The sequence below is a fragment of the Corvus kubaryi genome, unplaced genomic scaffold (genome assembly GCF_017639235.1).
Source record: "Corvus kubaryi isolate FWS band 111438036 unplaced genomic scaffold, C.kubaryi_AGA036_p1.0 37398, whole genome shotgun sequence".
NCBI classification, from domain to species: domain Eukaryota; kingdom Metazoa; phylum Chordata; class Aves; order Passeriformes; family Corvidae; genus Corvus; species Corvus kubaryi.
In genome coordinates, this window is record NW_024581137.1 from 41,871,907 (window position 1) to 41,896,985 (window position 25,079).

At 40.6% G+C, this 25,079-nt stretch overlaps 2 protein-coding genes across 10 annotated transcripts in view; one reads left to right on the forward strand and one right to left on the reverse strand.

The window, feature by feature from the left end:
- ENKUR (enkurin, TRPC channel interacting protein) overlaps positions 1-5,010 on the reverse strand; it is a 17,699-nt gene extending 12,689 nt beyond the window's left edge. The window contains exons 1-3 of one of the 5 annotated variants that reach the window (XM_042043869.1): positions 4,693-4,781; positions 2,813-2,955; positions 1,053-1,198 (exon numbers count right to left, since the gene is read on the reverse strand). In XM_042043869.1, coding sequence (XP_041899803.1) covers positions 1,053-1,198; positions 2,813-2,853 — 187 coding nt within the window. In that variant the 5' untranslated portion in view covers positions 2,854-2,955; positions 4,693-4,781. Of the gene's footprint in view, positions 1-1,052; positions 1,199-2,687; positions 2,771-2,812; positions 2,956-4,692 lie in introns of all 5 variants that reach the window. The other 4 variants (XM_042043870.1, XM_042043868.1, XM_042043871.1 and 1 more) reach the window with 4 other exon arrangements.
- On the forward strand, positions 4,924-24,763 carry THNSL1 (threonine synthase like 1). Of its 5 annotated transcripts, none has more exons than XM_042043863.1 (3): positions 5,026-5,114; positions 6,744-6,822; positions 7,331-24,763. In XM_042043863.1, the coding sequence occupies exons 2-3, from the start codon at positions 6,802-6,804 to the stop codon at positions 9,611-9,613; spliced, it is 2,304 nt and encodes a 767-aa protein (XP_041899797.1). In that variant the 5' UTR covers positions 5,026-5,114; positions 6,744-6,801; the 3' UTR covers positions 9,614-24,763. The 5 variants fall into 5 exon arrangements, with proteins under 5 accessions (XP_041899796.1, XP_041899797.1, XP_041899799.1 ...); XM_042043865.1 differs by having other exon boundaries at positions 7,334-24,763; XM_042043864.1 differs by having other exon boundaries at positions 5,041-5,114; positions 6,749-6,822.
- Positions 24,764-25,079: the final 316 nt, after the last annotated feature.

The following is a 25,079-nucleotide window of genomic DNA, read 5'->3' on the forward strand; positions in this document are numbered from 1 at the left end:
ACTTTTCAAAAGGGAGAAACTATGTACACAATTACATAGAAGTAGAACCCAACAGTATCTACAATGGAAGAACTGCCTGTCAATGAACCGTGATGTATGTATGTTTGGCCTAACAGAAGTTTCATAACCTAGGAAATACTATGTTGTTTCAGATGGGTTTTCCTTATTTGTCACTCATTTCCTCTTAACCACAGTAGTACAGGACTTTTTTCAAATGTAATTATAACTACTTTTAGTAGAGGTCCTCGTTGTCAGAGCCCTTAGGCAATAATGGCCCCATCCAGTCTCACCTGGGGTATCCACCCTGACCCCTTGGCCTCAGGAACCCCATTTCACCTGTCAATACCGGGACGAGCAGTCTCAACCCCAGTCCTGCTCCTGAAGAGTTGAGTGGAATCCGTGGAGGCACCTGGCCTGTAACCTGATTCTGCCTGATGGTCACTGGGACACTGACAGGACAGACTTTCCTCACCACCCTGCTCTGCTGGCCTGCCTCATGTGGTGGGACTGCACTCTCTTGGTGAGGTCTTTGCCCAGCGTGCATTTTGGTTGCCCTCAGTGTTTGACTCATCTCTCCATAGGGAAGAGCCCTGCTCCTGCTGCTCCCTAATGCTTGTAAACAACTTCTCACAATCCTTTATCCAGAGAATATAGAAACTCTTCCATTTTAGTGTAATCTTCTCTCCAAGGCACCAACAGAAATTCAGTAGTCTCCTGAGTAGTCTCACTTATAGTGAGCAATTAAGAATTATTATTTCCCATCTTATTTCCCACTAGACATAGTTCTAATTCATGATCATTACCAGAGGTAATGATTTGATCCAGGTTGTCTGAGTTCATGTTCTTCTTTGGCAGAAAATAAGTATAATGTCACAAGTGACAAAGCTCATTCCTATAACAGCTGGTTTCCCGATACTGACCCCATGAACCAGTACTTTCCTGGGGTTTGTTTTTACAACCTGATAGCTGGCCATAACTTAGTACTGTAGGACACACAGACTAAACTCTCTACTGTAAAAAATACATTACATATATTTTCTGTCTACACTTACTTGGTGCTAGCTTGGGTTCCTTGGAATGTTTCTGCAGAAAATCATTTGGAGATGGCACTGCAACTTTTGCTGGCCCCATAGTTTTCCACTGAGATTTATTTTTCACTGCTTCATGTTTCACAAATTCTCTATATTTGGATATATACCTTAGAGGTTAAAAAATAGCCATGAAGAAGTTAAGGGTCAGAAAAATATTCAAAATATTTCTTCAAAGAATATACTTTTCTGCAGTAGTTCATGGCAAAAGCCTAATCTGATTTGTTTTGTACTCTCTCCCAAATAAAGGCCATCATTCACACAGCCTTCATGCTAAGGCTAAACCTAGTGGTGCACTGATAAATGAGTTTTCTGGTTCTGAAGTTAGCTTGATTCTTCCTTCAGCTCTTGTGTCTCTGATGTCAAGATTATCACACCTGGGGAAAAGACTACCAAATATAAATACTGAACACAGACATTCTGAAATTCAACAAAACCTAAATTTGGGGAATAAACTTGAGTATTGCTTGCATGAATTCCTTATGGTACTTGGTGTGATTCCTGTCCTGTGCAAGGACAGGAGTTGGACTCAGTGGGTCCCTTCCAACCCAGCATATTCTATGATTTATGCTTGAGAAAGGATGTCAAATGTAGTCAAGAATTGTACAGAATTCTCATTACTGTCCACTGCATCACTGTCTCAATGTTCCTGTCGAACCATCTGTTACAGACTCTTATGAGAGATTATATGAGATGGGTTACTGCTCTGGAATACCACAGCACGCCGCAGATTCCTTATATTACACAGATATGAGCTACAATCCTGAACAATGGTAATCAGTGCTGGGTTTGGCACTGAAACAGCCGATGTGAAAATCAGTAAGGGCTCAGACATGAAAAGCTGTATGCACATGGTATGCACACACTGCTGTTTTGGTCTAATGTTGCATATGGCATGGTAACTTCTGCTTTAATCAAAACCTCCAAAAGAAGCCAAATGCTGATCATTAGCTGATTAGCAACATCTTGCCTCTATCTGAAGGACTGAGCTGTCACAGATGTTTGCCTGAGGAAGCAGAACTCCCTGCTCCTGAAGCGAAGGTTCCCCCACTGTACTTTTATAATCTGTCCATCTTTAGGAAACATGTCATATTAATTTATGGTAGACAAAAGCTCATGAAAAACTGCATTTTTTTTATGGAAAGAAAAATGTTTATGAAAAAAACTATGCCATGTTTTCAAGTAAGCATAAATCAGAAGAACAAAAAAGATTACATATAGTGCAACCCATTCTATGGAAATACTGAAATAGGAGAAAAGATACCATGTAATGCTGGGCCACTGAATGTGTATCACAGTAGCAACACTGATAAAAGCTCTTGTCCATGAGCTGCAAATTTGCAATACATGTATTTGTACTTGATCATAACATTAGAACATGTCAGAGGACTTCATTAAAATTGTGGATGGAGTTCTTTTGTCTTTTGGAGGTTTGGTCTCCAAAATCAGAGAGAGGATTACGTACATAAGATTATATATAATTCCTGAAATACTTCTAGTTATAAGGAATGAGGTTTTATTTATTTTTTTCTGTTAAATTCATGGCAAACAGCTATAGACATTGCACAAACCAAACTGATAAATAACAGTATTTCTCACCATTTTCTAGGAGTGGCATTGTAAGCACACAGGAGAGAAAGGCACTGGCTTTATGAGAAGTTTGACCTAGTGGGGTTCAGAGTCTTGGAATGAGAAAATGAATGAGAAGACACTGAGTTTCTTACATAGTGGCATGAGGTAAAGACATCATTTGAGCTATACACATTCCTTTGGACAAAGAGATGGGGAAGCCGTTATCTTTTCAGTGACTTTCCAGGCCAAGAAAGTGGCTCAATGCCACACACCAATATCATAGGGTTAGAGAGGGCTGCAAGGAAGAAAACATGGTTATGGGGAACATCAGAATCTAATCTGTTCATCATTTAGCAAGGGAAAAAAAGACAATACATCTGTAAGAAGACAGAAGAAGATGTCACCTATTCCTTAGGTGTCATCTTCGGATACCAAAGCTGGGGAAAATGAGGATGTTTGCTGTGGTTTCATGAGCAGTACCAGCCAGCAGAGAGTAAAATTTATATGATTTCATTTGGCAAAAAAAACCCCAAACAACAAACTAGATTTTGTATGCATTAGTTAAAACTGGTCAGATCACACTATTAACCAGGTTCAACATTCCTGTTACCAGCTTAATATTTGTCCCATTGTGAACCTAAGCAGCAAGTGTGGTGACAACAGAAGCCAGTGAGATCAGAAGAGGATTTAGTCAGATTATATCCAAGCCAAGGAATCCCTTGCCTAAACTGAACCTGATGGGCATGGAGTATACAAATCTCTGAATGGTATTAAGTCAGGAACGGGTTTAGTGTGCATGCCTTGCCATATTGTCCTTTCACCTTCCTCTGTCTTCAAAAGTATCTCTGTCCAAAACTATATCCATTCACAATGGAAACAAACAAAATCTTAAAAATCTACTTTTACGTGGAAAAGATTCAGAACTAGGAATCTCACAAGTCTGAATCCTTTTACTTGAAACACGATACCTTTGTTCTAATGAGTGTCATTGATACAGCTACTTATTTTAAAGCTATTGAGTTATGACCTACATTACCCTTTCACTGAAGATGCTAAGTGTAATAGCCTTCTTTTATATAAATAGAGACTTGAAGAAAACCCAACACATCTGCATAACTCTTGGAAAAACACTTTTTTTTTTTTAATATTTATAACGTAAGAGGTGAGAAAGAGAAGCAGAAGAAACAGTGTCAGAGGACACACCCGACACATGGGAAGCATGGAAATCAGAAAGCCCAACTTTTCAGCTGCTCACTGAGAAGTTGTTTTAAGCGCAAATAACAAAGATGTCATGTAATTCCTGTGCACAGAAAGAGTGTTTGTCAATTATCAATGAACAAGATGACACTTAAGATACCAAACTGAATCATCACCTCATGGAGCAGACTGTAAACTCTCAGATCATATAATCAATTAGGTTGGAACAGACCTCTGAATTACTGAGTCCAAGCTAGGAAAGAACACCAGCTTGTCAACTAGACCATGGCACTGAGTTCCACATCCAGTATTTCCTTAAACACCTCCCTGGTGATGGGGATGGGGACTCCACCACCTCCCTGGGCAGCCCATTCCAGTATCTAATCACCCATTCCTGTGAAGAATTTCTTCCTAATGTCCAACCTAAACCTCCCCTGGTGCAGCTGAGGCCATGTCCTCTTGTCCTGTCACTAACTGCCCGGGAAAAGAGGCCAGCCCCACCTGGTGCACCCTCCTTTCAGGCAGTTGTAAAGAGCGATAAGCTCACCCCTGAGCCTCCTCTTCTTCAGGCTAAAAACCCCCAGCTCCCTCAGCTGTTCCTCACTGGAACTCACTGGATTCGTGCTCCAGACCCTTCACCAGGTTCGCTGCCCTTCTCTGGACACGCTCCAGCACCGCAAGGCCCTTCCTGATATTAGTGACTCGTTAGGAGGAGAAATAACTATACAAAAACTAGTTTGTTTGGGGGGGGGTTTAATACCTGTTACCCGTTAAATGCATTGCCTTGCCAAAACCAGCCACCCTGCCTGCAAGTGGCTCCGTCACACCCACATACCTGGCAGGTTTGCCGGGCTGCTCCGGCCGGGGTGGGGGGTCAGAGGCGCCCTTCTGGGCACTCTGCGTGGCCATGCTCCGGCCGCGGGACCCGGGGCACGGGGAAGACCCCACCTGTTTGCAGGGCTCTGGGCGCGGGGCGCCTGCCCCGCTGCGGGGTTGGGATATGGGGAAGCGCGGCCTCGCCGAGGGGCTCGGGGCGGGGCCGGCGGCTGTTGTCAGTTACCGGGGAAACCCGCTGCGGCGAACGGCGCCATGAGGGGCGGGGCCGCCGCCGCCTGCCCCAGTGCCCGGCGCGGAACGGCTGCGCAGGCGCAGCTCCTGCCGGTACCGCGCGGCGCGGGCGCGCCGGGGAGCCAGGGCGCGGCGGGCCGTTGGACTGCGCGTGCGCGGTACCTGTGGCAGCGGTCCCCGCCCCCGCCGGTACGTGCGCGCGCCGCGCTGAGGGCGCCGGGGGGCGGGGGTGGAACAAGCCGGGATAGGGGGGGACGGGACGGGACAGGACAGGATCGGGCAGGACGGGACGGGACAGGACGGGACGGGACAGGACGGGACAGGACAGGACAGGACAGGACAGGGGCCTCGCTGCCGCTAGCGAGCGGAGGCGGCAGCTCGCACCCCGGGGCTGGGTGGGTGGGTGCGGTCCGTCCGGCTCCCTCCCTCCTCCCGTTCGCGCTTCGACTCCTTCAGGGAGCCGATGCAGGAGCGTGGTTTGGGGGCTGGTCTCGTGTCTATCCAAGTAACAAGGCCCATTTTTCACTAGAGCGCCTATCATCGGCACTGGTTGTTAAAATTGTGGGTCACGGCTAATCATAGGTAGGGGTTTTCCTCGTTCATGTCGAGCTGTATTGCTAAAACAAAATGTCATTGGAGGTATGGGTGTAAGCTCTGCTGCAACAACCCCACCCTTTTGGCATGGCGTTTATATCTGAAGTTGGGTGGGTGGATCATTTGAGCTGGTTTTACTGTTAAAGTTTTGGCAGTGGACAAAAAACTATTTCAAAGAAATGAGTTGTATTCAATGGTTGCAGGCTTCTGTGTACATGTACTTTATGCGGGTGAGTGCAAAACTGAGTTACACCGGAATGGGTTGAAATGAGTAGCTGAGTAAAGGAATGCTCATTAAGATTTTGCACCAAGTTAACTCAAGCTGATTTTAATCAATACCTATGGCCTAAATTCATAAAGCAGCCCAGATGTTACACCCATTATTTGTGTAATGCAAGTGACTGCAGCTCAAAGTTAATCTGTAGTGGAGCAGGACATGGCAAGTAGGACACTGTGCTCGGCGTGGTTTTCATTCCCTTAGTTCACACACACAGCGCTTGAAATGATTCTTACATTCAGGAAATAAAGTCACTAAAATATACCGGGTTTGGGTTTATTTACTCCTAAATATAACTTTTTTACATCTGCAAGTTTAATATGAAGGTCTCTTCCTGTCCCAGGAAGGAATATGTACATACTTCTGTATGCAGTAGAGTGTGTTACTATTGCAGTACAGCTTTAGAGTAATACTGGATATTATAATTACTCCTTGCAGTTTGTTTTTCCTTTTTAATAACTATTACAAAAACCCTTTATATTGCATCTACACAGGATGACCACCTTATACTTTACAAAGATTGAGGGGAAAAGCCTGTACAGTATGATATGCACATCTTTACTCTGATCTGTGCCCTGTAATTACAGCATATCCACCAGGTCACAGCATTTGGTGCAAACACAGACTTACTGTTTGCAAGCTCAACTTCCCATAGAAGTGAGCAAATGCTCTTCCCCCTGCCCCCCTCTCAGTTTTAAGGAGATTTTGAGAGTCTTTCCCCCTTTGCTCTAAACATCACAGACAAATCATGTGCTCCAATTAGTGCTGATATTGGTGCTTATTTCTCTAAGTAAACAAAGCACAATGTTGGGAGTTTCTTGCTTTGTTGGAAATCCCATCCTTCTGAGTTACTTTTTTTTTTGTGGGTAGTGTCCTCATGATTTCTGTCTCTGTCTCTCTCTCCCCTCCCCTCTCTATCCCCAAATTTATATTCAATACAATTACAGTATAGAAGTTCTTCAAAAATCCCTTGCTTGGTTTGTCATCCCTTCAGAAGAGGTTTGAATGCAACTCTTACACAAGACCGTGAGTTATCTGTGTATTTAAGTGGGTCTTGCATTTGTTTTTTTAGAAAGAAAGTATTAAAAAAAGTTTTCTTGGGAGGTGGGACAAATGCATGTTTTGTTAACATTTACAAGATTACAAGAAGGTAATCAAGGTAATTGCTGCTTATAAATGTGTAGTATAAAATGTGTAGTATAAAAGCAGGTGTACTAGAAGAAAAGCTACTTGACTTTGAATTCCTATAAGCAATATTATTTGCAAACAGTATTACAGTGTTAGGCTTGGATGTCTTTTTTTACCTTGAGGACATGGGCTGTTTGAAGGTGGATTTGTCAGTGGAAACAAGCCGGAACTATGCAGGAGAGGGGAATAAGTCTTACTCTGAAAAATACCTCCTTGGCACTGATGAAGTTGTAGCTGGATTTATGTTTGAAGTCTTGTTCTAAGTTTTATATCCTTGAGGGTTTTTTCATAGGTGTTTGCTGAAGGACTAGTTACTGTTTGTTTTTTTGTTTTTTTCTTTCTGAAGCAGCTAAGTGGATTGTCAAGTTGTCTTGGAAAAAAACCCACAATAACTCATCAGAAGATGTTTCACATTTTTCAGTATCAGCCTTTAAGACTAATAACCCAAAACAGTCTTTCTAGCGTGTGTTTAAAACTGATGCTTTCAAGACCTGTTGCATTTGCACAGATATGGAAGTCATGGTTATCAAGTCATTCTCTTCTTGGAAAGAAAAATATTATCCTGATGGGACCTCCAGGTGCTGGGAAAACAACAGTTGGGAGAATAGTAGGCCAGAAACTGGATTGCCCTGTCATAGACATAGATGACGATGTCCTTGAAACAACGTGGAATATGAGCGTGTCAGAAAAACTGCAGGATGTTGGTAATGAGGAATTTCTAGAGGAGGAAGGAAAAGCCCTGTTGAAGTTCTCAGCATCTGGAAGTATAATTTCCCTTAGCGGGTCCAATCCAATGCACGCTGCTGGCATGCAGCACATGAAGAAAAATGGAATAGTTGTATATCTGGATGTGCCCACAACAGTCATTATGAGCAGGCTGAAATCAAAGGAAATGGATCGTATAGTGGGCCTGTCTCCTGGTATTTCTCTCAAGGACATACTTCAATTTAGGAAGCAGTTCTACAAAAGGTGGTTTGACATCCGTGTTCTTTGTGGAGGGGATATTGCAGCAGAGGTTGTAGCAGAAAAGGTACTTGATGCTGTGAAGAGATACCAAGATTCAGAACTGGAAACTTTCATTTCAACAAGGTCTAGTAGGTCTGGAAGGAGTACGGAAGAAGACTCTCATAAATTCTATTTCAGTGACGTTGTTACTCAGGGCTTAGCCCTTGATGGAGGACTCTTTGTTCCTGAGAGAGGACTTCCAAAATTCACTGCTGAAGAATGGCAAGGTCTGATAGAAGCAACTTATGCTGAAAGAGCCCAGGTGATACTAGAAAGATGCATACATCCTGATGATATTCCTGCTTCTAAGCTGGCAGAAATTATTGAAACTGCATATGGAGAAAACTTCAGTTGTTCTAAAATTGCCCCAGTTAGGCATCTGGCAGGAAACCAGTTCCTTCTTGAGTTATTTCATGGACCAACAGCATCGTTTAAAGATTTTGCATTACAGTTGATGCCACATTTATTTGCCTACTGCATTCCCAGAAGTTGCAATTACTTGATTCTGGTAGCTACTTCTGGGGACACAGGGAGTGCTGTTCTAGATGGTTTTAGTCGTCTCCATGACACTGACAAACAGAGAATTGCTCTGGTGAATTTTTTTCCTGAGGATGGAGTAAGCCCAATTCAAAAATCACAAATGATTGGCTGTCAGAAAGAAAATGCTTGGTCAGTGGGTGTCAAATCTGATTTTGATTTTTGCCAGACAGCTATAAAGCAAATCTTTACTAACTCTGATTTTACTGGCTTTCTTACAGTAGAATATGGAACAGCTTTAGCTGCAGCAAACTCCATAAACTGGGCACGACTGCTTCCTCAGATAGTTTATCATGCCTCTGCATACCTTGATCTTGTTCATCAAGGTATTATTTCTTTTGGAAGCCCTGTAGATATTTGCATTCCTACGGGAAACTTTGGCAACATGTTAGCTGCTCTCTATGCTAAAATGATGGGCATTCCTATTAGAAAATGTATTTGTGCTTCCAATGAAAACAATGTTTTGACTGACTTCATAAGAACAGGTGTTTATGATTTGAGGGGAAGAAAATTAGTTTCCACTTTTTCACCAGCAGTAGATATTTTGAAGTCCTCCAATCTTGAGCGATACTTACACCTGATTGTTAATGAAGATGGAAAACTGGTGACAAAATTATTTAATCAGCTGGAAAATCAGGGCCACTTCCAGCTGCAGAAAGATCTACTTGGAAAGCTTCAACAGGACTTAGTGGCTGGCTGGTGCTCTCATGAAGACTGCCTGGCTGCCATTCACTCTGTGTACAGTACTACAGGATATATTTTGGATACACACACAGCTGTAGCTAAAGTAGTTGCAGATCGATTACAAGATAGAACTTGCCCAATTATTATTTCATCTACAGCTCATTATTCTAAGTTTGCACCTGCTATCTTGAGGGCCTTGAGGATTGCAGAAATAAACCAGAATCCATTAAGTCAGCTACACCTGCTGAGTTCTTACAGTGCTCTGCCTCCAATCCACTGGGGCCTATTAGAGACCCTGAAAAAGACAGGAAATGGGGATCACCAGGTCTGTGCTGCTGATATGACTGCACTGATGTCCCATATAGAAACCTTAATTCAAAATCATTTTATGAAAGTTTTTTGAGCAACTGATCCAATGTCCACAATTGTAATACCTTCTTAACAAGCTGCATGTTTTACTAAAGCCATTGTTCATCTGGCCTGTGTCCAGTCCACAGCTTATCACACAGTTTTAGATTCAGTTGTCGAGCTTTCAACAGTATTTGTAAGTAATGTGTGAGATTTCTAGTGGTGGTGAAAGGTTGTGAATCGAGAGTGTAAAACTGTTAAGAGGAAGAGCATTTTGCGGATCACACACAGTAGAGAAGCCAGTACTGCTGGCTTTCCTTGGCAGTGCTGTCTGCTTCACAAGCCTGAAGGATCCTCGATGGAAGGAGGCAGATAATGAAGTCTGACCTTTCTGGAACTAATAGCTCTGGTTTTGTTGCCACAATGATGTGAACCTTTGGTCAGTGGATGTTCTAATTAAACTTCCACTCATTTCACTTAGGGCACTGAAACATAATAAGATAATAAAATGGTGTTCATATGTTACTAACGAGAGTTGATTTCACTACAAAGATTAAAGTATCCTTGTACTATTATTAATCCTTGAACCATTGACTTTTGTGATATATTACCTTCTATGTATTGTGTGGCCAGTGTCTAAGTAAAAAAATCTGATCTTTTTTTTTAATACCTTTTTCTCCCAAATATTTTCCTGTGTCAAATAGAATACCTAATTCAATATTTTTAATATATTTGAGGTGTGGCTCTTCCTCCACTGTCTTGTAGTCTTTTTCCTAGATGTTTTTTATTTGAACTTTCAACTTTAGAATCCTTTTTTAGTACTATAGGAGAATCTGCTAGTAGTAACAGCCATCTTCTTAAATAAGAATCAGACTTCACCATTTATTTGCATATGTTTTTTGTATTATGTTTTGTCTTTGAGATCATATAGCTTTTCTTGTTCTAATACTTATGTTTTCATATTTTTCATAAGTTAATTTCCTTGATGTTCTGTTCTATTCATGCTTTGCATGAATTAGCGTAAGAAATAAGCTTCCCAAATTGCTTGGCATCTCATCAAGGAAAGTGAAGGATGAATTCCAGTGTGATAGCATCAGAAGTGTTCATTATGTAACCTAAAATATATCTACGTGGTTTTGCTAATGACAGGCTCTTTGCTTTTTTTTTTTTTCCCTGAAGAAAAAATAGACTGGATTGTCCTGGGAGATCATGTGGTTATGGACAAATGTATTCTGCTAATTGAAGATTATATTTCGCAAGGACATAAACTACATTTCACACTATGAGAAATGGTAAAATGATGTATTGGAAGTTTTGAGTGGCATGCAGTTAAAGGTAAAGAGCTAAGAATCTTCAGATATAAGGACATATAGATATGGGAAGTTGTGTTTCCTACTAAGATTCAAATAATCTGGTAATTGATAACTTTTTTTTTTGCCTCTTCAGTAGGCAACATTTCCTACATTCTCTTGGGGCTTTGAACTGTTGCCGTATCTGACAGCTTCCTCTATGTGCCTGCTTGTACTTTTTGCCACACTAGAAGTGAACAAGACACCATCTAGCAAACTATTTTAAAGAATTGTCATTTCCTCCAGCGTAAGGTAAAAGTCTCAAGCATGATGTGCCTTTGCCACAGTGAATCCATACACAGTATCATTAAATGTAGCTGAGAACATGGGTGTGACACAGTAGCTTTCTAGATTCTCCCATTCTTAGATACTTTTTTAGGACCTTTCTAGTTCTTTGCTCAAACCTCATTCACTATGTCTGCAAGAACTTTGAAAAATAACTTTTTGTTTTCATGGAATTGTGAACAGACCAGGTTGGAAGTGATCTGAAAACATCCGGGCCAATCTTTTGTGACTAAGGGAGCCTAGATGAGACTATGTAGCACCCTGTCCAGTTATGTCTTAAAAACTTCCAGAGATGGAGACTCTTCCACATTGCTGGGGCGATTGTTCCAGTGATTGTGTTCTCACTGAAAAAATTTGTTTCTTATATCAAAATGAACCTTCTCCTGGTGCAGCTTCCCCCTTGTCATCTCCATATGGCTCCTTGGAAGAGAGAGCCTCCAATCTCTTCCTAACCACCACTGAAGCATTGGAAAACTGTGCTGAAGTGCCCACTGAACCTCCTCCAGTGTGGAAAGATTTGACTTACTCAGTGTCCTTGTAGGGCAGGGGAATTTTCATCATTTTCCAAACATGGCATGAGAAAGACCATGATTATGTAATTAAAAAAAAAATCCAAGTCCTGTAAGAAAAAGTTTCATAAGCATATTGCCAAGAAAGAAGCAGTGCTCGTATCAGTGTTGAGTGAACATCCACCTTGTATTTCTGTATGTTCCAGTCTGATTCTTACAGTAATTCCAAGTGGGAAAAAAATGTAATTTTTTTCTCTGGATGTGCTCCGTACAAAACCAGAATTCTAAATCTTGAAAACAGAAAAAAAAAAACCAAACAAACCAAATTGCCTGGATTGAATTACTGGGACAAGGTTTGGTTTCAGCATACAGACTTGGTGGAAATCCTGCAGTACCTAGTTCCATGGGGCTTAATTCAATTTGGCATGACAGGGCAATTTGTCACACACTGTTACAATACTTTGTGGAAACATCTTCAAAGAAGAGCTTGTCTTCTTAGAAAGTACCTGAGAGGGAAGAACTGAGATTCTAAACAAGATAAGACTAGAAGCCAACATCCTACCCTGAGATAACTCAGTGTTAGATAAACTGGTCAGAAATAAACTAGCAGGGGTTTTATTTTGGCATGACTTAATCATTATTTCAAAGTTCATGGCAGTAACCCAAGTATGATTTGAATTTCTAGTTGCTGCTTTCCTATCACATGAGCCACTATAGCAGTTGATATAAATTAAATAAGTAAAAAAATGAGCACTTGTACTTAGGTAAGGGCTTTCAACGTGGACTAAAGGTGTATAAGGGCAGTGGTTAATGAGCACATACACTATTAATAAATTTCTCAGAGTGTCTGTTAACTTCAGTAAACTATTTTTGTGCACTACATCTGCTTGTGGATCCTAGTAATGGACATTACAAAATGCTGCAGTAGTGTTGTGATCCTGGATGTACACAGTATTTGTGACCTGGTGTTAATGCTGTGTTCTCGTAGCTGTAGTGTACAGTCTTTTGTTCTGCAGGGCCTACAGGAATGGAAGGGAAAAAATTTCCAGCATGCTCAGAATAGCTGGCTGTGTGTACATAGGATAGCAATCCCCCTTTCTTCCCAGCTTAGATTTTCTTAGTGTCAGTAATATACCGTGGTTCAACAAATATTGTGCTACTGTTATAGTCCTTTTTTTCCCCACTGTCAGTATTATGAAAGATTCAAAAGGCATTAAAGACTGGGCATAAGTGCCCTTTTTGTCTTGTGTGTTCAGCGTGCAGACACTGTGCACACTGAGTGCTGCCATACGTTATTTTCTATTAACGTCTTAAGGCAAAGGTGGTGTGCCAATGGTACAGAACAGCAAATCTATATTGTGCTGGTTAGCAGGATTCTTTAAGCCATTTAGGTTTGCTGTGTACACAGTTCGTTCCTATTTGTCTAGCAGGATGTTGCAATATCAATCAACAAAATCCAGGTTGATGGAGAGTGTGAGCATGCAGAACTACACATTTCCACTGGCTTTGTTGACCCAGAGTAATAACATAGCTTTAGTTAAGCTGTTATTCTTCTGTACAGATAAATCTTTGCTGAACACTTGCTACTACATGGAAAACCTTAGGGACAAATTGAACAAATGTAAGGACAAATATAATGTCTATGTTTACACTTTTTATTTATGTGAGAAATGCTTTGTTTTGCTTACAGATGTACCAGGTGCTCATTACTTGCATTTAGTCACAGCCCTTCTTCTCAGGGTGACAGAGAGTAATGTAAGGTAAAGGATGAATAGAGCATCAGAAGATAATTTTGTGTTCTTAATATTTTATGATCTAGAAAGGATTGCTGTTTACAGTTTTGAGGTGCTGGAACATTTTATCTGATGGAACTCTACAGGGAAGATTCTTGTTGTTCAAAAGGTCAGCTTTGCTTTCAAGGACATCAAGAACAGACATTGCTATTAAGTATATCATGTTTGGCATACCTGAAATACACATTACTCATTTGTATCCACTGTATTTTTTTCTAAATAAATACTGCAGGATCCACACTATAGCACTTTCTTTGCAAATATGTTTGTAAATCCTTATCAATCTGCTATGAAGAAAATCTACTAAAATGAGTGGTTTTCGGAGTTTGATATTCTTAAGTCATGAAAGATGTGTTCCATCCTGTGTTTCCTTGAAAATTAGGGGTATAGTTGATGACAATGTCGTAATTCACTGCTAAGACTAAGGTTTTAGTGAGATAATCTGCATCATTCTGGAAGGAAGTATGTATAGAAAAAGAAACACAGATCAAAACCAGCAAATGTCTAAACACTCTGTTTACATTGCACCACAGACTTGTCCAGTGCTGCATGCAAAGCCTGTATTCTGAGGATTAGTATGGAAAAGCAAATCTCTGACTGTTTAATGTTTCTTATTCATGTTTAGTTCAGTGGAGAGATGAGCTAGTTGTCTGTTAGCTGTTGTGAAGCAACTTTGGTACACTTCTAATATCATTTCAGGATCATGGGCTTAAAAATTACTTGAATGGTTTAAACAGCAATGAGCAGTTAATGTCAGAGAATTAATGTGAATGGACCATTGATTCTGAACATGTATTAGCAGCTTAAGGAGGATTTAAATGTCACTGTGTTTTTTCACAGCAGTTACAATGTGCTCAGCTTGCTTATGAGAACTGGGAAGCTGGTGCTTCAGATTTTTCAGAATGTAGCAATCTAAAAGATGACTCTTGCTCTCCAGTTTAGCTAAAACTTTTGAAGATCTCCTAGACATAGATCTGTTTGTCCCTTTTACTCGAGAAGACTTTATTCCCTGATAAATGTTTAAAATGCTGTCTGGCCTCTTTCTTGACTGTATAGGAAAATTATTTAGCAGAGTTAAGAAAACACCTGATTTACTTGCTTATGTACAGTATCTTATAGAATTTAACCAAGGAGAGCATCCACAGTGTGTTCCTTGTGCAACATAGGAACACATTTTTCATAAAAAGTGTATCTCAAGTTTCATGAAATCAGTTACATAGCACCAGCATTGTTACTCCAGCATTTTATTTAGATATTTTGTCACTGAGATTTGGAATAGACTTAGATTTTCAAATAGTTTATTTTATTTTAAAGAAGTTATTGTTATAGAAACATGCAAGGTATCACCCCCAAATTTAAAATTCATCATGACAATAATTGAGTCAAGCCCAAAACACCTTGAAATGTAAATCAGAAAGGAATGACTGAACAGATTTGTTATGTGCATTCACACAGGATTTGGCTCTTAACCATGAGTTTATTAAGAACATAGGAGGAAATAAAGTAATGATTGTTCAAATCTACAAATGCCACGAAACTTAAATACTAAGGAGCCACTTAATCAGAGCAAGATTAATTGCCTGGTTAGGAGCTGTAAGCAATTTGCATTTCATTCTGGCCTAAAGCAGACCTGTGTTTTTCGGACCATAGAGGTTTGAGAACATACTTAACAAGTTGAACAATTTGTGGTAGGAAGTGCTGACTTTGAATAGTGTCTGGAAATGTGCATTCTCAACTGAACACAGATTTTCAGCATGCCTTGTGGTCAAAAGGACCAGTGAGATCCTGAGGTTAGAAATGGGAATACTGTCAGGGAAGTAGTACTACTGTCTGTATTTGACTTTGGTGTAACCTTTTGGAAGAATATTATGCCAAATTTCAGTAGTCACAATTTTCAGTAATGCTGGGAAGTTGGACAGAAAAGTCATGAGAGTGATAAAAGTATTAAAAAGAAGCACTGGCATGAGAGTCTCAACAAACAGAATCTGCTTAGTTTAGTGAAAGAAGAATCAGCCTAGATGAATCCTCTTTGGAGAAAAATTGATAATAATGAACTGTTCCACCTAACAGAGAAAGATCCAGCAAGTCTAAGCAGAAGTCGGACATGTTACAAAAAGAGATAAAGGTACGTAACCGAACAGTAAGGTATCCCTAGTCTGGACATATTATATGATTTCCTGAAAAAATGTGATTTGATAGAAAGAGGACTAATTCAGACAAGTCAGACCCATGTTACACAAGAGGTCAAACCAAACAATCACAAGTCGTGTTTGGCTGCCCCAGGAGTAACTTGCCTGTTAACAAAAGCATGAACAGCATTTCACAGAGGTTTGAGAGCTAGAGATTGTGAACTAATTTCAGTTCTGCTGTTGTGTGATCAGTACACAGAGGAAGTTGTGTGCTAAATAGCCTACTGGATATGTTTAGCCTTGTTCTTTCTGTCTCCAGAGAATTGCAAATGGACTACTAATGCACACCCTGACTTGACTCATGGCTATTAGGATATGCCTCATTAGTTTTAAATTTCATTATACAATTCGCCTTGTGATGGTTTGGGCTATATATACTTTCATTATGAAAATGAGGTGAACAGCACAGGAGGAAAGTGTCTGTGTAAATGTCAGCTTTATTGAATGTAGCTAATTATTATTTATTTTTCCAAACTTTTTAAAGTTAGAGATCTTTTAAAATTTATTAGATATTTTTGGACCCCTTTTCTCTCTGCTTTTACAAGCAACTTGCAATCCAATGGCCATTTTCAATTAATTTTCAGCTCAGAACAAGATTTATATGACAAATGGGAAAATCCAATGCTTCCTTTTTGTGGTTAAACTTGAACTTTTATATACCAGTTAAAGCTTAGAGAAGGTAAAATGTACTCACAGGTTCTGCTCTAGCAATGTATTTTGATTAAAACGTATTTGCTGGCGATTGTATCACGAACTCAGACCGGCAGGGAATCTGAATCGTTTCTTCAAAGGAGTGAGTCGGTTTTATACACTTTTCTAAGGCACAGGATTTCCTCATATGGCATGACCTATCCCGTATTGCCACATCAGCAACACACTTCCTAAATGTCCTCCTATGGGATGGTCACTCACTGTTCACTCGTCCGTCAGCTCCTGGCAGGCTCCTCTCCGTAGGGGTCTGCCGTGTGACGCCTCTTTCCCCAGGGTCCGGTAGAGACAAGCCTCTGTGTGCCACCATGTGCTCCTTTGTGCTGCCATGTGCCTCTGCAGGCAGGTTTTACAGCTCACAACCTAATTCTCTAATTCCCCATAATTCCCCCTTTTCTGTTTTATACAAATAAAAATTATGACAGTTATTAAACAGGTAGAACTTTGAGAAACAACATGAAGTTGTCTAAAGCTTTTACTATCACTCAGAGTCTGCAGCTGCTGGAAGGTCTTGTTGAATCTAGAGAAGACTTAGAAAGTCTTTCTTAGGCAAGACTTTTAAGTTTACTTTGAAAGAGGGTCCAGCTTTTGTAAGCTCAAATTAGCAAGTCAAAATGACTTGACTACACTTTTAGGGCAGAAACCCTTGGGTCTGATGGTATAAATCCCTAGTCAGCCAAGGCTAGGGCTTGGCCAGAGCCTTAAGCCTTGACTGAGAGGGTTTCTCAAAAATACTTATAAAATTGCTTAAAAACTTTAGTAATATCATTCTGAATGTGATTGAAAAATTAAGAACGTATAAAATTTTTTACAGTCTTTTGCGGGGGGTACACTCCATCTCTGCATTCCCCCTTTTCTGTTCTAACAATATGTAACACGAACATCTTTCAATTTACCCAATTCAGGAAAATATGGAACATAACATGCAGTTTTCTTACTATGAACAATAAAATAATACATCTAATACAACAAGTGTGCACCAAGTAAAAATAAGCAAGGTAATATCATTAACTGCTTAAATACTTCACTGTTTCACAGAATATATATAAATCTAGGCTTTGGACATTACAATTATAATAACATTAACTTTTAAAGTGGTTTCAAAAGGTTTCAAAAGGTAACAAGTCTAATTCTTGCTTTAAAAAATAGCTTACAAATCATAATTATTTTCTATCACAAAAATCAATCAGAACAATGCAGGGTGTCACAAGGTGGCGTGGTAAAAAAAAGCATTAGCTTGCAGCTGCTCTTGCACAAGCTGGTGCAAATGCTGAATGCTGCAGGCTCCCCCACCCCCGAGGAGGGGGCAGGAGACAGGAGCCCGGTTGTAGCGGCTTGAGCCTGGCTGTCCGTGTGGGTACCCCTGGCCACGTGAGCCCCGCTGGCTGTGCGGGCCTGGGTGGCCGCGCAGCTCTGCAGAGGTCCTCTGGCGGCCGGCCGAGGTCCGCCAGCCCATCTCTTCACTTCTTACATGCAGAGAGCCGCCCATGGCCCCCGCCTTGTGCTGAGCAGAGCTGCAGCCCCGCCAGCTTTCAGCGCCGCTGATCCCGCCCATCCACGGTGTGGGGGCGGCCTCCGGGCGCGGCCGCCACGCGACTTTGCCGTGTGCTCGCCAGCGCTGTGCGGCCCCGCCAGGCGCTTGCCGGCCTGTGCCCTCTGCTGCCGCGCGCTCGCGTTCTCCCCTGCCGCATCTGCCGCTGCTGCACTTCCGCAGAGGGCAGAGACATAACGTGGTACCAGGCATTATCGCTGGCCAGTGTTCCTGCTGCTTGCAGCAGCACTTCAAGTCCCATGGGGCTCACCGACGGACGCACAGATAGGCTTATAATGAATTCCTCACACGGGGCACCATTTGCTGGCGATTGAATCTTGGACCCAGACCCACAGGGAATCTGAATCTTTTATTCAAAGGAGTGAGTTGGTTTTATACACTTTTCTAAGACACAGTATTTCCTTATATGGCGTGATCTATCCCATGTTGCCACATCACCAACACACTTTCTCAATGTCCTCCTATGGGGTGGTGACTCGCTGTTCACTTGTCTGTCAGCTGCCAGCAGGCTCCTCTCTATAGGGCTCTGCCGTGTGACACCTCCTCCCCCAGGGCCCGGTGGAGACAAGCCTTTGTGTGCCGCCATGTGCTCCTTTGTTCTGCCATGTGCCTCTGCAGGCAGGTTTTACAGCTCACAACCTAATTCTCTAATTCCCCATACATATTTTCTTTACATTTTAAACTAATTCACTAAATTATATCTAAATAGAGCAGGCATTTAGGGGACTTTTTTACTAAGTATCTGTGGCAATCTGATTCTGTTTAAAATGGTAATAAATGCATCCCATCTCATAATGAAACCAGTGCTCCCTGCATAATTAATTTGCATTTTATACAGATGAGGATGGGAAAGCCATGTTCACAGTAGTTTTCAACCAGAAAGGTTAATAAAAGGATTCTATGCAGTTCTGAAACATCGCACAAGCGGCTCATTTCTGCAAAACCAGTATTTTGCAAGTGAAAGTTTTAGTGAAATTTACCTGGAATCGTTGTTCCATACAGCTCTTATCCACAAGGTGGCATTCCTAACGGGGGTTTGCTAGACATGGTCATTTCTTGCAGTTTTTGAAGGGCTGTAAGTGAAAGGCAGTCATAAGCATTTGTAATATTATACAAGCTTTTTATGTTTTCATTTTTATAAAGTGTAATTAAGAGTAATTAAAGTCAGAAACCTTAATGATAATTAGATCAGTACTCATTGATTGTGGAGTATCCAGAAATATGTGATGGTTCCAGGTTAACAAAACAACACATTCATTCATGGCATTATATGCTACTAGAGACTTTTCAGCGGTAAATCTGGAATCAATTTTGCTTTAATGAAAGAGTCTAAAATAATAATTTAAAAATTCTCTAAATCAAGAGCACAAATAATACCTAGGTCTTGTATGCAAACCTCAGTGTTTGGTGTTTTGAAAATGATGTGGCATATGGGGAGCTTGTAGTGAGTTCTGGGTTAAGGAAGGGGAGATAGTGTTCTTGGGAAAAAGCTGCATAGATTATGTCTTACTCTGCAGGGGAGGCTTTTTCATAGTTTCATGTTACAATGACCAAGCAACTTATTTTCATATGCCTGTCATCCAGGCTGATAACTGAGCCCGCAGGCAGTTCTGCTTTTCTTCAGGCTTTGTATCATTTTCAGTTTCTTGTAATCTTTGTATGCTAAATTCAAATGCCTTGTTATTCTTTTTCTTTAAATACAAGTTTGAAGGGAGTATAATACAGCCTGCTAAACCAATACAAGTGCACTAGATTTTATATAACAGGGACATGCATATTGTACTTTTCTCTCCTGTGGTTAAGGTCTTGATCTTACTTTGCTTCTTTTGCTGACTCTGTAAGATCAGACCTGAGCTAAATAATCATTTATATTTCCATTCTAGCTTGTGCCCTACTTGCATTTTGGTTTGCAAAAAAAAGACATAACCTAAAGTTTGCGCTTAAACTGTAATCCAGTGAAAATTGGAATTTTTTCCAGGTCTATTTCAAGTCAACAGAAAGGAATATGAGTAGATTTTTGTTTGTTTGATGTATTGTTTTGTGGTAGCAAAACTTCTGTGGAGTCTTTCCTAACGCTTAATTCCTGCTAATTCCTCTGCTCCCTGTGCCGACTCCCACCGATGCCTCAGCCCTCTGGGTTTGGTTCCTGTCACTTAACGCAGCTGAAAGGACAGAGCAGCGGCTGCATCCACGGCTGACACTAATGACAGTCATTGCTGAGTTAGTGGGCACTACTTTGACATTAAGCAGATGTTCTTTTTCCTAACATGCTGTTGTACCTCTATCATCTCTCAAAGATGAGTCTGCGAAATAAAATACGAATTCCTATTTACTGAAAGCAGTTGTCAGTCAAAAAAAACCCCACTTTCAGAATATTTAAGATGGTAGAACCTACCTGCTTGTTGAATCTGGCAAGCACTGTAGAAGCAAACCTTCTGAGTTGGTAGTATCTTGTGCTGACTACCAGTAAAATTTGAGGGCCTGAACATCTACCACATGCTACAAATTTTAAAGAAATGTGGTGAAAATTACTATTTCCAGGATGTGGAAATGGCTGGACAAAGAAAGTTATACATAACAATTATGAAGCATTAATGAGGAAGAAAATTATTTGTTGTTGTTGCCTTTCAGGTTAAGCTACACACTGAATTTTCATTACAGTAGTTAGGTGTAGCAGTAGGTGAGTAGATGGAGGCAACATTCTTCTGAGAAGAGCAAGAAGTCCCACAGGGGAGGTTTAGGAAAAACAAATGTACGAAAAAACAAATGGAAAGAAACATTCTCCGCTCTGATGGCTGCCATGTGGAAAGGGCTTATTGTGAAGGGCGGTCTGTAGATAGAACTGTACACAGCTATACAAGGGAACAGGTTAGTCAAGGTAATGGCAGGGTTCAGGGTCCCCAAAAATGCTGTAATGTGTAGGGTGTGATGGACCATCAGCAGGAGAAATCAGTAGTCTGGAGCATCGCTGATGTTGCTTCTGGGACATCTCATGATGTTGGATCAGATGGATATGTACTCCAACTCCCAGAAATGGGGGAAAGAAATTATGCTAAATTTGTCCTTTTGCCTGAGGGTCTCTCAGTTATGTGACAGGGATGATAAGTTCATATAAACAAGCACTTGCAGGTAACACTGTCGGAAAAAATGGCTGTACTGACTGTAGACAAATAATAGTCCTGATACTTCATGATGGATCTGGAAATTACTTTGCTAGTACAAAGCACGTCAGGGGCTAATTTGATGTGGTTTATTGCTTGCAAGAGGTGGATTATAAATGTTTGGAATTGCATCTTATGTAACTGCTGGTGGATAAGCATAGGTATGAGTAAGTGTGAACTGGGAAAGGAAAATTTGATACTGGGAACTCTAACCGCAAGTATTATCACTTCCTATATGTAACAAACTTATGCCTAGGGCAAGGAAGCACAATTACTGACAAGCTGTGTTTGCTCATGCAGGTGATTGTATTGCTGTAAGTGATGTATCACTCTGGATTACATTTTTTGATGAAAGACTTTTCTGGAATGATCGTACTCCAAAGAAACTTTGGAGTTGTTTGCCTTCAATAGATGACCAGGTCTGCCTTTTGAAAATGTTAAATTTGTAAAGTACTTCCCTGGGGGTTTTAAATTGGTGGAAGACAAAGGGTCATTATTCAACATGGAGGTTTGCTTCCTCAAGTTAGTCACATAATCTCTTTCAGTCTCTCCCTTTGACTTCCTCAGTCTCAGAAATCTACAACTACGTATTTTAGAAAACTATCAGATACTTAAATATTTAATATACTTCCAAATTGTATGGTTTTACTTTATCTGTTATCAAAAGAATATGCTGGATTCTCTGAAATTATATTGGGTGCTGAAGATACACTGATGATTTCTGAAAACAGAAAAACTGTCCTCACTTCTTTTACAAAAGGCAAAACGATGTTACATTTTCAAACTGTTAAATCTAGCTTTTAAGTCCTGATTCCAGGAAGTGTGCAGCACCTGAATTGCCAACATCTTTGTTCATTGTGCTCCTGGGTCACTAATGGTAAAGTTCTTACTTTCTTATGCATTTCTATTATTGTGAAAAGAGATAGTTTTACGTCTAGATACCTTTCTTCTCAGAGGGATCTGAATGCAAAATAGAGTTATCCACTGTGTTACTTTGTCCTGACACTAGAATTACTTTACTAAAGACAAATCAAACCTAATACCCAGTCAACCCCTGTTCAAAATACAGTGATGAAGCTGAGCCAGAAGATACTGAGTGCAAAGTGAACTTTTCAGTACTGTATAGAGCCAGTATAAAAGCTAGTTGAAAACTACTTCACAAACTACTAAGATCTCTGTAGTGCCCAATATCAAACAAATTGTTACTCATTTCTGCAAGGCACAGCTGACAGCTGGTGGAAGAAATATAAATCACTTTTTAAAAAAATCCGTCCAAAGTAAAATTTGCCTTCTGTGAGCACTTAGCTTGTTGTGCTAAGCCTCAGGGTGAAGAGTGGATCTCCCATGTCCCGTGGTGGTGGCTCTTCGGTCAGTTCAGGGACAGCAGAAGCATCATCTTCATTTATGAGGTTTTTTCCCTTGTATTAATTGCATGATCTGCTTCATAAATCAACTTACATTTAAATGGAACAGCTTAAAAGTAATTGTGCAGCTGAGCAACTGATGAGTTATTGTGCCTTATGGCTGTGTGGGTAAGGACCAAAAAGACAAAAATTGGTCTCTTTAACCTCCAATGTCCCTTAACTCTCCTCCAATGAGTTTCCTGTCACTTTAATTTAAGATGTATTTTGATCACCTTATGAAAGCAATTCTATGATGCATGTATCTCCAGTTCCCCAGAAACAATTGGCCAGTCCTGTGTTCCTAAATTCCCTTCTGTATATTGCCTTTCCTTTTTCCTTTTTTGATAGCTGTAATAGATGTTGTTAGGGATGATGCTGTGTGTAGATCTGGTTTTAGAGGATAGACAGAAGAAATAAACAATATTTGGAGTGTCATTGAGACCACCTTGGTAATTTTTTTTTGCTTGCAAAGCAGATGTCTCTGTTATGCACTCAAATTCTTCACCACCACCCATTATCATAAAGTCTTTTTAGCATAACTATTTTTTAATTCTCTAAGCTTTTTCATGGCACAATTTAAAATCAGTCTTTGTAGGATAAATTTCAGTTTATATTACAACTCAAAATACAAGAATCATAATTTTTTTTTTTAAATCTTGTAATAAGAATTTTGCAGTTAATGTAATTAAGTTCCTTTCAGGCTAATACTTGGGCTGCAAATCAAGAGTTTTATTTTCCTTTTGCAATCAGGTACCCTTTGAAATGTTCACACTTAAGTTCTGTGAACTGTGTTGTCATTCTGTGTTGTGACACTGTTGTCACTCTACTTCTGTCAGCAGGATTTTAAAAACTGCCATGAGTTCTGACTAGAAGGAAAAGTGTATGTATGCAACAATTTTCAGTGGAAAGGAAAACTAGAAGACATTATTTTGTTATTATAACTTCACCTAAGAGGAGAAGAGGTGCATATGTATGTGTGTGGATATTTGATAAGTTTATATCTTTCTCAGAAAGCTTCAAAGTCATGATTTTTGCAACACTTCAACTTGATATGGAGATGCTGGGGTTTTTTTCCCCCACCTTACTCCTACCCAAATTCATTAGTGAATGACACAAAAATTTTAAAAATCAGACTTCACTATGTAGAAAGTAAAAAATGGTGGGGAGAAAGAGCAGCAAAAATCAGATCCAGTGAAGACTCAGAAGCTGGATGCAATTCTGCTGAGTATCTGTAATTTAAAGCCCAAGACTGAAATTCTGACCACTTAAACAAGTCCTTTAACCATGGCCATGACTAAGGCTTCCCCTAGCCTTAAGATCCTACTATAAAAGTGGAGCTGTTGTTTTCTTGAGAGATTTGTGTACATGCCTGCTGCAGTGAGGCTAGGTACCACGGAAACAGCTTTTGCGGGAGGGGCAGGGGCGGTGCTGAGAGGAGTGGTTCTACTTCTTGTCTGGCAATAATTCTGAGCTAAAAGAGGAAGAAAGCATTAAAATTTTTATTTAAACCCTCAAAAATTGTGTTTAACATGGAATGAGCATTTATAGTTTAGCAGTCTGTTTATCTGAGACTGTATGATTTTATGTATATGCACATGTATATATAATGTACATGTATACAGATTGTATATGTATTTCAGTTTGTTGTGTGCATGGAATATCATGCTCACTGGATCATTGTGACCCATCTTGACTGATACATCTCAGATCATGTGCTGAAAGAGATGTGCATCCCCGTGAAGGAAGAGATGTGCATCCCTGTGGGTACCAGTCTCCTGCATCATCACATCCAGATGGGATCTGGCCGATGCAGTTGTCCTTCCTACTCAATGTGAGTTTGATGTCACAGAGGGACCACACAACTTCCCTGAGCTGTGCTGTCAGGTTCAGGGCATCCGCAGCCCAGGGCTCCAGCTGGCCTTGACCCTTGGCTGGTTTTGTGCAGCTCCGTTGCCTGACCCTGGTTCACCATCACTGAGGAAGCTGTCGCTGAGCTCTGAGAGTTTGTAAACTGAAACCATGCAAGATAAGAAAAGTAAAACCAGGCAGAACTGAGTGTGCTGAGCTGGGAACACTCTCAGGGATTGGGCACAAATACTGGTGGGGAATCTAAAAATCTGAGGGAGAAAGCAAAGACTTAGAAGATGGCATCTTTGCAACTATGAGGACTTGAACTGATTTACTGGAGTATTTTGACATGAATGAAAGACCTTTCTTATTAAAGTATGCAACACCAATAAAAAGCAACAGAAACCACTTTGTATGCTTTTCTCTTTTTTCCCCCTCTCCCTTTTCCTCTTCCATATGGATCTTCATCTCATCAGCTCCCTCCTGACCCATCTGAAGGATGCTTCTCTGATCAGCCTCTGGTCAAAAGTGCCTCTTGATACCCTTTACTGCTTTCATTTCGCTCTGTGAATCATACATCCCTGAAGGCACCCTTGGCATGTGGTACTGTTCTCTCACTGCTCTTGACCCCAATGTCCACACTGGCATGGTGTGGTGGCCCTGAAGCTCTGCAGTGACCATCCATCCCCCTGGCTACCCACAGAGATACCCAGCTTGACAGCAG